General features: G+C 32.8%; 1 protein-coding gene across 1 annotated transcript; it reads left to right on the forward strand.

The window, feature by feature from the left end:
- The first annotated feature begins 250 nt into the window (after positions 1-250).
- On the forward strand, positions 251-13,697 carry LOC148949423 (mitochondrial inner membrane protein Mpv17-like). Its single transcript, XM_089093449.1, has 4 exons — positions 251-406; positions 6,334-6,449; positions 9,067-9,288; positions 13,250-13,697. The coding sequence occupies exons 1-4, from the start codon at positions 283-285 to the stop codon at positions 13,541-13,543; spliced, it is 756 nt and encodes a 251-aa protein (XP_088949575.1). The 5' UTR covers positions 251-282; the 3' UTR covers positions 13,544-13,697.
- Positions 13,698-14,160: the final 463 nt, after the last annotated feature.

Raw genomic sequence — 14,160 nt, forward strand, 5'->3', positions numbered from 1 at the left:
GCTATTCAGGACATCTAAAGCTTACAAAATAAGGAAGTAAACACATTGTCACTATTAGAAATGCCAAAAATCGAGTTTTATTCGAAATGTTTAATGATTATCAATATAAAAGTCGATCGTCATACACCAAATTAGGTATTCAGTCTTAACTACCCCTGTTTTTAATACGTGACAAGACTAATAGCTGGAAATAAAAGACGCAATCGTTTTGAAAAACGTAGGCTAGAAATATATTTAAATAACTGGAAAAATTCGGATTAACTCAGTCTTGTAAAGAGAGCCATGTCGTACTTAAAAATGTCTATTTTTGTTTCTAGTGAATTAGCTAGGGCTGCTGTATCAGCAGTCAAAGAGTCAGTTGTTACTGCCTCTAAAGTGCCTGTTATTAAAGAAGCGTTTCGTTCTGGTAAGTTTTCTTCCGTTTTTATAATTAAAGGAACTGTAACTAAAATTTACCCATATTAAGCTGTATAAAATTTTAACTAGCGACCGCTATAAACTTATCATCTTAATGCATTTTCCCAGTTTAAATGCCACAAAATTGTGTTGAATTGAAAATTAAATTTTTTTCCTAAATTCAATCAGCGTTTTTTTATGGATTTTTTTTTGTCAAATTCGTTTCTATGAAAAAGTAATGATGCAGATAAAAAAAAGCGGCCTCTTTCACAAAGACTTTTACTAATTCCATGAATGCTACCATTTAATAAGAACCAAATCCAAAACAGATAAAGTAAATACAAAGCGATAGCGATATATGTCACTTCGTATAATAGCAATAATTGTAATTTGGCTAATGTTGTACTAAATTTAGCACATATTTCTTTTTCAAGCTTTGTGTTTACAGTGTCTAAATTTTAATTCAATCATCAACACGATATATTAATAAAGGATGCAAATATGACTTAAAAACACCCAGAGTTTTGAAAATAAAACCTTATCTGCCTAATTTTTAACTTCAAACAAAAGTAAAACTCGTATTACATGTCATGATTTGAAATTGCATATTAAACAGTCCAACATTCAATACTTGATTAACTTCTTATAGTTTCAAAATATTAACAGCAGCGGCAATGTAGCAGGGCTAATAATTCGATCTCGTCATGAATTGCTTACTTTTTTAAAAAAATTCATTTTGTACCAAAGACTACTTATACCTCAGATTGGGATACGAGTCCAAGCCTTCTAAAATTTAATTATTTGAAAAAAACTACGTTTTCTAAAGAGTTAAAGAGGCTGAGTCACAAGTTCGAACCTTAAAACATACAGGGATTAGGAGGTACAGTTGGGGGGCTGCCGCCCCCCAAACCACCCGCTTTTGCAGCCTCTTTTGTTAAGATTTTTTAAGTCCTGTAGCCTGCAATCAGTTGGTCGTACCAACACGAATGAAACTGTTTCAATGGCATTTTTTTTAAATCTTCTGAGAATTTGGCAATGACAACTCGGTTTGTCACAGTTATAACTACAAGCTTGTCTCTGTGCCAGGTATAGTTATGTATTCAGTGTGATTATGTATGATGGAAAAATAGATGAACCTGAACCTAAACTGCTTGTTTATGCTGATCCCTTCTTCTCTTCCTTGTTTTTTCTGTTCAAAAGTGCTAAGTTCATCACATTATAGCTTGTTATCGGTTAGTGAAAAATCTCATGTAAAAAATCTAGCAAACAGGCTCAGTACTGTTTCTAATCAAAAAGATGCAATAGGATGTTCTTACGGTAAAAAATTCAAGCAGACTTCGTTCGTGTTGCAAAGCATTTCTTTGCAAGGGAAAAAGCGGGGGTTGAGGGGGGCGGTAGACCCCCAAAATAAAAATCTTAACAAGAGGCTGCAAAAGCGGGGGGTTTGGGGGGTGGCAGCCCCCAACTGTACCTCCTAATCCCTGTACGTTTGCTAAAATAGCCCTTTGCTAGTGCTAAAATAGCCCTTTCATGCTACAGGTGGCAACCCTGAGCACGTGCTACACATATGAAATAGTGCTAAAATAACACTTTTGTGCTAGAAGTGGCAACCCTGAGGATGAACCCCATTAATTTGAAAATTGAACAACCGACGGGCTAGCTTTGAAAAGACCTAACTGAAAGCCTTAATTTCTTGAATATCTTTTTCAAACCTTTTTATTATCATTCAAAGCCCCTTTTCAGATACACAGCTTGATTGTTTCTAACACTTTGAACTAGTTTTTCAGAATACTACTAATGTTCTTTTTTTGTTTGTCGGAACTAATCTTTTTGAAGTAAAGTTTAAACTCAGGTTCAACGAAGGAAAATGCAATCACTCGGCATTAAAATCGTTCAGAATTGTGATTTTTCAAAGATATCAAATAAATGTACCTTTTCTTCTCGGAAAGTTTCTTTATAAGAATTTGCTTTATCTTAGTATGTCTCAATCACCGAGTCTTATGTCACGTTAATTTTTTTTTTCCTGTTTATTGCATACAAAATAAGAAGTAAAGGCATAAAGTTCTTTTTTTAGCATATCATCTCCAGTTTATTGCATCAATGTATTCATTAGGGAAAATGATTCAATGGAAATCCATATTTCTTTTTATACAACAACCGACTCAAAAAGAAGTAATATTTTCTTTTGAAGCAAATCTTACAGAACTGAATGCCCACACATGATAAAATCTTCTAATTTTTATAAGGCATATTTCATTTTTTTTTTTTTAATTTTTAGAATGACTAACGGTTTCATCGACCCTTGGTTCCCATTGATGCGATTTTTTTTTTGTACCGCAAAACGGTTCACGGATAGCGAATGGAGGAAAATCGCAGATTTTAGCACAGGAACGGTTCACTGCAGCCGTTGAAGTGCAAAAAAGTATTATGAGATATTTAAAAGCATATGCATAGGTTGTAGAAAGCATAGAAATCAAATTCTATCTAGAAAGGATAGAAATCAAGTTCTAGAAATCAAATTCTAGAAGCAAAGAAAAATATTCAAAGTGCTAAACTGTATTAGCCTAGACTGGCTGTACCGAATGAAAAATGTAATTCTTACCTTCCATCCTCATTTCCCTCGAAATATCCCTAATACCTCGAGGATTAAAATCTTGCATTAAAAAGACACGATGCTCATGTTGTTTGTCAAATATTAATGGAAAATTTCTGATAAACATGATTAGTTTCTCAGTTACTTGCAATTCATGTTTCTATTTAGCTTTCAATTCACAATAACGGATGCAATTTTCCACAGTTCAGTAGAAATATTTCAACGCAGCCGTTGAACTGTTGTGACGCATAAATTTGCAGAAAAAAAACGGAGAAAAGGTCCATGCAAAAACGGCCATTTTTACGTGAAATCGCAACAGTGGGAACCCAGGATATCTCGATATCAAATAAAAAAAAAACAAAAAAAAACTGAAAATGTTTTTTTTAATTGAAAGTAAGGTGCAACATCAAAATTTAAAACGAACAGATATTATTTCGTATATGAGGGGGCTGGCCCTTCCTCAACCCTTGCTTTTTACACTAAGGTCTTAAAGCCCTTTAAAAAATTCTTCTCATTCAAATTCAACGAACCTTGTGTTTTAGCAGTCTTACTTAAAGACTAGTGATAAAATGTCAAACTTAAAGAACGAGGGTTGAGGAAGGGGTAGCCCCCTCATAGACGGAATAATTCCTGTATGTTTTAAGTTTCAATTTTGCCCCTTACTTTCAGTTGAATTGTTTTTATTATTATTTAGTTTCTGGCCGTTTTTAAGACATACCAGGAAATTCCCTTCCCTTCCCCCGTGTAAAACTGCTCCTGAAATACCCCCCCCCCCCAAAAAAAAGCTTTTCTCCCCACGGAGATTTTCCCGGTTGAAAATCTCCTCCCTGCCCCGCACCCCCCCCCTTTTAAAAAAAAGGTGAGGAATGATGGGAATAAAATGTTTTAGTAACTAAGGTTACGTTTTTTAATAGATACGACAAAGAATACCTGGGATCATATTTGAATACTTCTACTAGCAACTCATTACAGAATTAAGCCGCCTAAGATCAAAAGAGCGCAAAGCCGTGTCATTTTCTTGGCTATATTTATATCATGGGTCTTCACTATTATAAGCTATATTCCGACATGAAAGCCATGTTATGTTACCAAACAGTGCAGATTTCAAAGACTAATCTTTGAAAAGGAACTTTTGCTTCAAAACTTCTGAATCTTGTATTTTCGCTACCCTGTAGATTTTAAAATGTCTGGCCTTTATATAATGAGAATATATATATTTATAGTTTATATAGTATATATAAATATATTATATACAGTATATAATATATATAATATACATAATATATATATATATATATATATATATATATATATATATATATATATATATATATATATATATATATATATATATATATATATATATATATATATATATATATATATATATATATATATATATATATATATATATATATATATATATATATATATATATATATATATATATATATATATATATATATATATATATATATATCAAACAGTTCGTGGTAACGAAGTGTAAGTAAGGAGCGAGCCGGCTCAAAAGTAACCGAAACTCTAAAAAAGAAATTTTGATACCAATAGATACAGCAAAAGAATCAGATTTTAATGCTGATTTCAAATATATAAGTTTCATCAAGTTTAGTCTTACCCATCAAAAGTTACGCGCCTGAGAAAATTTGTCTGATTTTCGAAAAAAGGGGGAAACATCCCCTAAAAGCTATAGAACCTTAATGAAAATCACACCATCAGATTCAGCGTATCAGAGAATTCTACTGTAGAGATCTCAAGCTCCTATCTGTAAAAATGTGGAATTTTGCATTTTTTGCCAGAAGAGAGATCACGGATGCGTGTTTATTTGTTTTTTGTTTTTCCCAGGGGTGATCATATCGACGCAGTGGTCCTAGAGTATCGTGGGAGGGCTCACTTAAACGGAAATTAAAAGTTCTAGTGCCCTTTTTAAGTGACCAAAAAAAATGGAGAGCAGCTAGGCCCCCTCCCACGCTCATTTTTTCCCAAAGTCACCCGATCAAAGTTTTGAGACAGCCATTTTGTTCAGCATGGTCTAAAATATAATAAATATGTCTTTTAGGATGACTTAATTCCTCAAAGTCCCCGGGGGGAGGGCTGAAAGTTAGGAACGTTACCCAATGTTTACATATAGTATTAATTATTGGGATGTATACAGACATTTTCAGGGGGATTTTTCTGGTAGTGGGGGGGGGGGGGTCGGGGGTTATTTGGGAGGATCTTTCCATGAAGGGAGTTTTCATGGGGAAAGGGTATTTGCTATGAAGGGGGAGCCGGATTTCCCAGCATTATTTAAAAAACGATCAGAAATTAAATAAAAAAAAATAAGTTTTTCAACTGAAAGTAAGGAGCAACACCAAAACTTAAAACGAACAGAAATCATTATGTATATGATTGGGTTCGCCCCTAGTCAATACCTCGCTCTTTACGCTAAAGTTTTTTTAGTACCTTCATAAGAGCTATTTATTCTAATTAACGGCCTTTGTTATTAAGGGGTCATTTTTAATGAATTGGAACAAAATTCGAACTTAAGCGTAAAGAGCAAGGTATTGACTAGGGAGCGAACCCCTTAATATACGTATTAAAAATACATGAATATAGAAGTTCGTTACGTAAGTTAATTTGTAAATTACGTATGTTTATTACTAATAAAAACGTTCGTAAATAAAATAAAAAACTTTCGAGAAAGCCATTTAACCAAATAAAAGTAAAATTAATATGCAAATTTTGTTTTAATTATTCATGTACGGTGAGCCAAAATCAAAACCTGCATTAATTCAAAAACATTTAAAAATTAAATAAAAATTTTTTTTTTTAACTGAAAGTAAGGAGCAACATCAAAACTTAAAACGAACAGAAATTATTCCGTATTTGAAAGGGGCTGTCCCCTCCTGAACGCCTCGCTCTTTACGCTAAAGTTAGACTGTTTCTCTCAACGCTATTTTTAAAACAATAAAAAAATTTAGCGTAAAAAGCGAAACATTGAGGAGGGACAGCCACTTTCATATATGGAACAATTTCTATTCGTTTTAAGTTTTGATGTCGCTCCTTACTTTCAGTTAAAATATATAATATATATATATATATATATATATATATATATATATATATATATATATATATATATATATATATATATTATATATATATATATATATATATATATATATATATATATATATATATATATATATATATATATATATATATATATATATATATATATATATATATATATATATATATATATAATATTTTATATATAGAATATACATAAAATATTATATAGTTTATATATTGAGAATCACGATTGTATCCTCTTCTTCCAGGTCTTTTAATGTCAGCTGGAGATGTAGTTTGCCAGCTGGGTATAGAAAAGCGTGAAGTTGCTGATTTTGATGTCGCCAGGAACCTAAGAATGACTGGGTTCGGATTTTTCCTCGCGGTAAGTTTAAAAATCGTATACATGCTCAATAATGGCGGTTCAAAATGTTTAAAGTAAGTTTAATTAAAAGAAAAAAAAAAAAACTTTATGCAGTTAAAAATTGTTGAAATTGACATCAGCGAAAGGATCACGGGGTGATATAGAAGATGACCATTTAACCACATATCTAATAGAATAAAGAGTTTTTAACAAAAGTTCATGCAAACGACCTGACATAATAATCAGTGATTATACTATAATTCACAAACAAAGGTTGAGAAAATCTACCTTTCACCCATAGCAATCTTTAAGTTTGGCAATCCTTCAAAAATTACCATCCCTGAAGTAAATCCCATCATGAACTACTAAATATGCTTAACATTGTTTGAGGTGTTAGTCATAGCGTGAGATAAATTTAGTTTTCTGAAATTTCCTATTCATTTCTGAATCAAATCAATTTTTTTCTTTCTTCAGTAACCGTCTCGGCATCAAAGATTTTAAACTAATATATTTAAGACATATAACTTTAATATAATTTTTTTAATATGTATAACTTTAAATATTTTAGACTAAGATGAGAACAGCAACAAATATTTGATGCTTTAAAATACAATTTACTCAAAACAGAAAAATAGTGACTTGAAACAGTTATTATGTCAAACATAATTTGATTCAAGTTTTTGTGTGTTTGCCACCACTTTTCTATTTGGCAGCTTACAGTGTTGTGGCGACACTGCCAATGGAACAGATGGGTTTGCTAAAAGAAACTCTTCAGGATGCAGCCTTCTTGTGTATGTCGCAGTAAGAAAAAAAAAACAGCAGTTGGATCAAATATGGTTATATACCAAGGTTGGTATATGGCTAACCAATTGGTAATACCCTTGGTATATGGTAAAACCAAGTGGATAACTAAATAATCCAATCGATTCTAGGGATAATCAAACCTTACTAAATCATACACCATTGGGAAAGGGGTTGAACACGGATCGCATGCATTGACACATGTGAGTGTCCGGAATAGAGCGTCCGCACTTTTTACGAAAGGGGAGAAGCAGTATACGCAAAGTTGAACAAAGGTTTAGTTTAAATACAACTTAGTAATTTTGAAAGCATCAAAATGAGCGTTTGCGATATTCAAAATTTTCTGTCTACTACAACTAAAAGCTCACTGCACCACAAGCTCACTTAGGGCCAGCACAGCTCCTCAACTTTAATCTATTAAGAGCTTAACTGTTAGCTCCCCCCAATGAAATTCCCACTTCCAACAATTACTATTCTTTAAAGAAGACTTTGGTTTCTTCTGCCATAGACCTATATCTACGGTTGAAATGCATTTAAAACTATTAGAATTGTCGAGTTACATTATAGCAAGAATACATAACTTGAGGTAATTTCTAGATAAGCTGAAAATCTATGAAACTGAACAACGAGAGAAGAACATTCAAGTAGGGTTTTCAATGGATTTCAATTTCTCAGAACAACTAACACTATGGCACCACAATAAATTACCCTTAGTCTAACAAAAAAGACACCTTCACAAGCAGTTTCAGCGTTAACAGAAACTTTCAAAGGCTCTTACAAACAATCGTTAAAGTGATTCTAAGCGTTTACACATTATATTTTTTTTTCTTAGAAATCATTCATAGCGATTGCAAACGCCCTATTTTTTATTAAAACAAAACAAAATGACGACAGCCAGTTAGTTAGACTAGCCAGCAACTAATTCAGTTTACATAAAAAGCAGTGAACACTAATTTAGCACTTGAAGCATGTGTTGAAACTGATGAAATAGCTGCAGGACGGGTTGCGAATTGAACATCGTCTGTGCGCAGTCTTCTCTAAACTTTGCAGTATGTGAAATGGTCTCCTTAATTTTTGGCAAGGCATGTTGGCCATCAGACATCCAAGAAGCCCACTCACGATTTCGAATACAGTATTTAATATATTATACGTACAGTAAATACAGTATTTAATAGCCTTGTTGTATCGACTGATGATTCTTGAGTAACTATTGAATGTCATTTTTTTTTTTAGTTTTGCTGATCACAGCTATAATAGTTGTATTTGACCTAGACAGGCACTTGGTTTCAGATCTAGGCCCGTGCTTGACTTAACTAACGAGTCCTTCTCTCCAATGCATTTTGATCTGGCAGACGGTTGATTGCTAACTGCTCCGTCTTGTTTCTGGCACAGCAATCTCTGACCAATGTCAATCCTGTGTTCGCTCGTGGCTGCAAAAAGCATCAAACGGCTCTAGGTCTCTCCTGACCCTGACTGTATTGAGTCTTGTCACAAGTGACGACTATGTTGCTTGATCTTCCTATGACTACTTCTTCGAATAAACAAATGATTTGCAGCTCAATACCCGTTTGTGAGGGTGTTACCTGGCTTCCTGCAAGTGTGCAGGCACTGACGAACTTATTTCGGGGTGATGCTAATGTTTGTTCAAAAGGCAAGTTATATCAAATTGAAGCGTGCTTTAAAGAGATCAGAACCTGAGCTTCCCCATGCTTACATCCCCGATAAAGCTTTGTTTCTAATATAGACTAGTTACTTCACAGTGGAATCGCTCAACATTTTTTGTTTGTGAAAAATTTTTTTCTGGTGTGAGCATCTATACCAAACAATTTTTTTTCAGGGACCCGCCTTTTTCAAGTGGTACAAGTTCCTCGATGGTAAGGTCAAGGCCCAGGGATTCAAAGCTGCACTCAAAAAAACATTTCTTGATCAAACAGTGTTTGCCCCAGGTATGCTAGTTGGCTTCCTAGCATATAACGAAATAATGCTTGGACATTCAATGGAAGCTGTCAAGAAGAGAATCGAAAATAGCTATTGGGAAACACAAATGATCAACTGGAGTGTAAGTGTGAATTTTACGGGATTTTTTTTTCTGGTAGGGGGAGGGGGAGACTTCAAAGCAAGCATTTCAAAATACATTTTGTCAATATACGGCCAGATGCCAAGGTCGCCTGCACTCACATATATATTTTGTTTATGAATATATATATATATATATATATATATATATATATATATATATATATATATATATATATATATATGTATTATATATATATATATATATATATATATATATATATATATATATATATATATATATATATATATATATATATATATATATATATATATATATATATATATATGTATACTATATATATATATATATATATATATATATATATATATATATATATATATATATATATATATATATATATATATATATATATATATCTTTTCACATGCATTGCAACGATTTTAGTCTAGACAAAGTCAAAATACAATCGACCGACAGTTCTAAGATCGTCAATCAGCTTTAAAACTGTTGAAAAGCCCGTAAACAAAAGAACCACTTTTATGTGCATAGAGAAGTAATATTTTCAATTAGGTGAATCTACTTTAATGTGCTCAGTATGCTCTCGATAAGACAGAAAACAGGAAATTTTCAGGTCAAATAGTTTGAACAGAAACAGGTAAATAGAGATACATTATAATAAGCTACGAGCAAAGCTAAAATTAAAGTTTAGCGCAAAGAATGAGGGATTGGGAGGGCAGAAGAGCCTTTCATATTTAGTATAATTTCTGTTTTAGGGTTTAAAGTCGTTCATTACTTTCACAAGACTTTGTTTTCATACTTAATCAGTCCATTTCAAATTTGTTTATAAGACATAAACTAAAGATTGTGACCACTCATCATTCCAAACCAAATTTTTTCTTCATTTGGCACATACATTTAAGATTAATTTTATTTACCATACGGCTTAGTGGAAAGAAAAAAACTTTGGGCGAAATACCTGAAAAAGCAATCTAGAATTCCTTTTAGGTTCAGAAAAGCAGGAACTATTTTTTTAAATCAGCATGTTCTTATTTACTAATGCTGTAAACAAATGCTGTTGGTAAACAAATGCTGTTGGTTATAAAAAATAGAAACACAGAAGGACAAAATGAGAACATATTTAAACTGCTTTATAAACAGTCAAGTCCATTAGAATCGTTCTGAGACCAATTTGGCCTAGTCCGCAAACAGCAAGTAGAAAAAATGTCAGCAATTTTCGAAATTTACTGATGTGCTTGAGCATGCAGGATATTCTTTTGAAGCATTAACTTAGTCTAAGTTAACTTTTCAAACTTTTAAATGAAGTAGTTAGTGTTTGAAAGCAAAATATGTTTTGTAATTTCTTTTTGTATTAGTCCTAATTTTTAGGGAATATCCACTTAGACGTAGAAAGTTGGGCAAATAGAATGAACTGACATAAAAATAAAAAAAAGTGGACATGGCTAAATTAGCTTCTGAACGGCTAATATTGAATGCTAAAAGACTAATATAGGGGCAATTATGTTCAAAAACACTAAAGTATTTATAAAATTAGTATTTATAATCCCAGCAGAAGGTATGAAAGCGTTTTTTTTTCTGTAAATGCCTAAGAATCTATGAAGCATTCTTTAACCAAATTAATTAACTCCACTGTAAAACTTTAGAATTCCTAGAATCTGCACTTGAAAAGTTTATATTTAGTCAAACAGCTTGATTCTTTAATACCCAATATTGGTTAGTGCTCAAAATTGAAAAATGATCCTAAAAAGAAGTCAATTTGCCAATGGCCAAAAAAACGTTCTCAAAGACAAAATCACGCAAGAGAAAATCCTAAATGTTATTTACACCAACAAGGTGCCAAATTTTCAATTGTTTCTGCTGTTCCATCGACCTAACCCATTTGATATTTAACTACTTTGACGAAAACAAGGACAGTCTTCGGGAATATCAAATTAACAAAGTGATCCCATGCATAAGACTCACATTTGAAGTTGTCCAATTTACCTAAATTCACCTAGATTCAGCCACATATGTATGGAATTTGCTGTCTTAAAAGTTATCTATTTTTTAACAAATCTTTTTTTTAGGGCAAACATACTCAACAAAGAATATCTTGTTACGCTTACAATAGTTCTTAAAAAAAGACATTAAATCAGAGAGTAAGGCCAATGAAATTTAATCTCTAAAAACTCAATAGTATCAACATTGGCATCAGTTTGTTTCATTGTCAACAAAAAGAGAAAGGAAAAAACAAAAGAAATTGTACTATGTATCTACAGTGGTAACCAGCCTCTGGACTTACACTTCCAGAGCAACTTAGTAAACGGTATATGACTGGATGAATGATGGCTCTAAAGACAATAATTATTTGACATTTTTATTTAGAAATTATAAGTAAATAATATGTAGATGTTTTTTGGCTACAAAGTACAGATGGATAAATAATAAAAAAAAAATTTTTATCACCAAAAGTTATGTAGAGTCGGGGTTACTCCTCTGCATAATCACCTTAACTACTAAGGCATTCTTCGTTTCCTATGAACAAGGTTTGCAACAACCTCTAAATAAAATGTCATATAAATTATTTGAATGGAATTGTGATGATTTCTTTGATCTCCTTTCTTTGATCTTGCAGTTGGGAAGTGCTACCTCTCAAATCCCTTTTTTCAATTCGGGGAGAAGATAGAAGGCATTGGGGCAAAATCTGGGCTAGATGGTGGATTTTCGACAATTCTACGTTTATATTGCTCAAGAAGCCATTGGGTAACAAGAGCAATGTGAGGTCGAGGATCAGGATAACTCAAGTCAGCGTGCCTCTTTTTCTGTTTTGAATAACTCTGCAGGCGTCTCAAGGTTTCACAGCAAGAATATGCAGGAATTGTTGTTCCCAGCTGCATAAACTCCACAGGCAATACAAAGGCCGTTGCAAAGCTTGTTCACAGATATGAAAAATGCCTCAATCGTCAAGATGATTATATACAGAAGTAATCTTGATTGTAAAGAACTTTTGTACAAAACCCGTCTCTCCTTTAGTGGGCGTTCAGACGCTGGATTCTGTTTCAGACTCTATCCAAGTTTCCCGCTCAGAATGGTTGGAGGTCCAAGGTATTTTCAGAAATAGGAAACTCACAATCATAATTGTTACCTAAATAGGTGTTTTCAGTTCTGAAAATGTTGCTCGAAAGTTCCTATTTTCAGCTTTAAACCATTCTGAGCAGGAAACTTGGACAGAGTCTGAGACCTAAACAGGTGTTTTCAGTTCTGAAAATGTTGCCAACCATTCTGAGCGGGAAACTTGGACAGAGTCTGAGACAGAATCCAGCGTCTGAACGTCTACTTAAAGCCCAACGGAGGCTGAAAAAAACAACAACATTCGTATATATGCATATATATATATGTATATATATATATATATATATATATATATATATATATATATATATATATATATATATATATATATATATATATATATATATATATATATATATATACATATTACAAAAAATTAAAATAATCATTTTGTTGTATGTCCAAGTACATGAAAAACAAGAAAAAAAAGGAAACACGGCCAGAATATTTGGTGGGGAAGCAGATGCAGTAAAACGGGTTTTCACCAAACCACCATCAAGTGAACTCGTGTTCTTTTTTTTTAATATTCTATTCCCTCTATTTCCCTAGTGTTCCTTACATATAAGAAAATGATAAAAACTAAGGTTTTGTCCTCGAAGGTTGCGCAGAGGGAAAACAAAGATGGCTCTAGCATTGGAAGACACAACAAAAAGCTGTTTTTCTTCCAGATAATTTTCAAAGTTTGCGCACCAGGAAAACAAAGATGTCTCTGGCATCAAGCGAAATGAATTCTGTGCGGTACCTAAGGCGTCCCAAAAATGAGATAAAACCACAAATATTATTCAGTAATAAAAATGCTCAAGGGAAAATATCTTACATTAGAAAAATTATAACCTAAATTTTTTTCTAGGTCGTACCAGGTCTTCAATTAGCAAACTTTTACTTCTTACCAGCCGCTTATCGTGTAGTAGTAGTTCAACTAATCGCCGTATTCCGAAACACAGTATTGGCGCTTGCAGTCGGGAATAAGAAGCCACAGGAAGTCATCGCAGAAGCACAGGAAGAAAAGAAAGAAATTGTAAAAGTATCTGGAGGGAAGGAAGGCTTCAATATCCTTAACCTCTTCCCAAATGCCCTTTTTTCTTTCAGCCAAAGGGCTGATTACTACCAGCGAGTTTATCGTATTTCTTTCAATCTGTTTTAAGATTGCGCCAATTTATTCCCTATGTGGGATAACGAAAGTGTTTCGAAAATTTTACGAATGTATATTTTAATGTTTGTTTATCGAACGACGACCCTATCGAACGATTATTTTTTCTTTTTCGTCTTCTAATACAAATTTATTTAGATAGCAGCAACCTATTGTATTTCATATTTTATCAAGCAATAGGAATTTCGATTAATTTATCTTTTAGCAGGAAGTGACTATGCTTTTAAAGAAAAGCTGAACAAGGCACAACTTTTGTGCTCAGAAGCCAAATGGGTTGAATTCAAATATTCTATTTTCGAGGCGCATGATTGGCTCTGAATCTGTACGCTCTAATCCATACCATTAGAAACTCAATGACGAAAAGAAAAAAGGCCACTGAAATTTCTCTTCTTCTTCTAATTTGAGCAAATCCAGACTAAGATGTGCTCAGCACACTGCCATATAAAAAAAAGAAAAAGGATTCCATATTTTACCCAAAAGAGAACAAAATATTTTCAAAAATAGGATAGGAAGAGACTTTAAGAGTAGTTTGGTAGGATTTTTAGCCACCAAAAGCCAACTGTGTGTCCTAGTAAATGTCACCATGAAAATCTGGATCCCTAGTCTAATTC

Source organism: Artemia sp. Qi Xiang Cuo, chromosome 8 (assembly GCF_049724085.1).
Source record: "Artemia sp. Qi Xiang Cuo chromosome 8, ASM4972408v1, whole genome shotgun sequence".
NCBI lineage: Eukaryota > Metazoa > Arthropoda > Branchiopoda > Anostraca > Artemiidae > Artemia > Artemia sp. Qi Xiang Cuo.

Coding starts and splice junctions, on each gene's coding strand:
- LOC148949423 (XM_089093449.1), top strand. CDS start 283: ATGTCGTACTTAAAAATGTCTATTTTTGTTTCTAGTGAATTAGCTAGG. Junction 407..6,333: donor TAAAGAAGCGTTTCGTTCTG/GTAAGTTTTCTT, acceptor CTCTTCTTCCAG/GTCTTTTAATGTCAGCTGGA. Junction 9,289..13,249: donor CACAAATGATCAACTGGAGT/GTAAGTGTGAAT, acceptor ATTTTTTTCTAG/GTCGTACCAGGTCTTCAATT.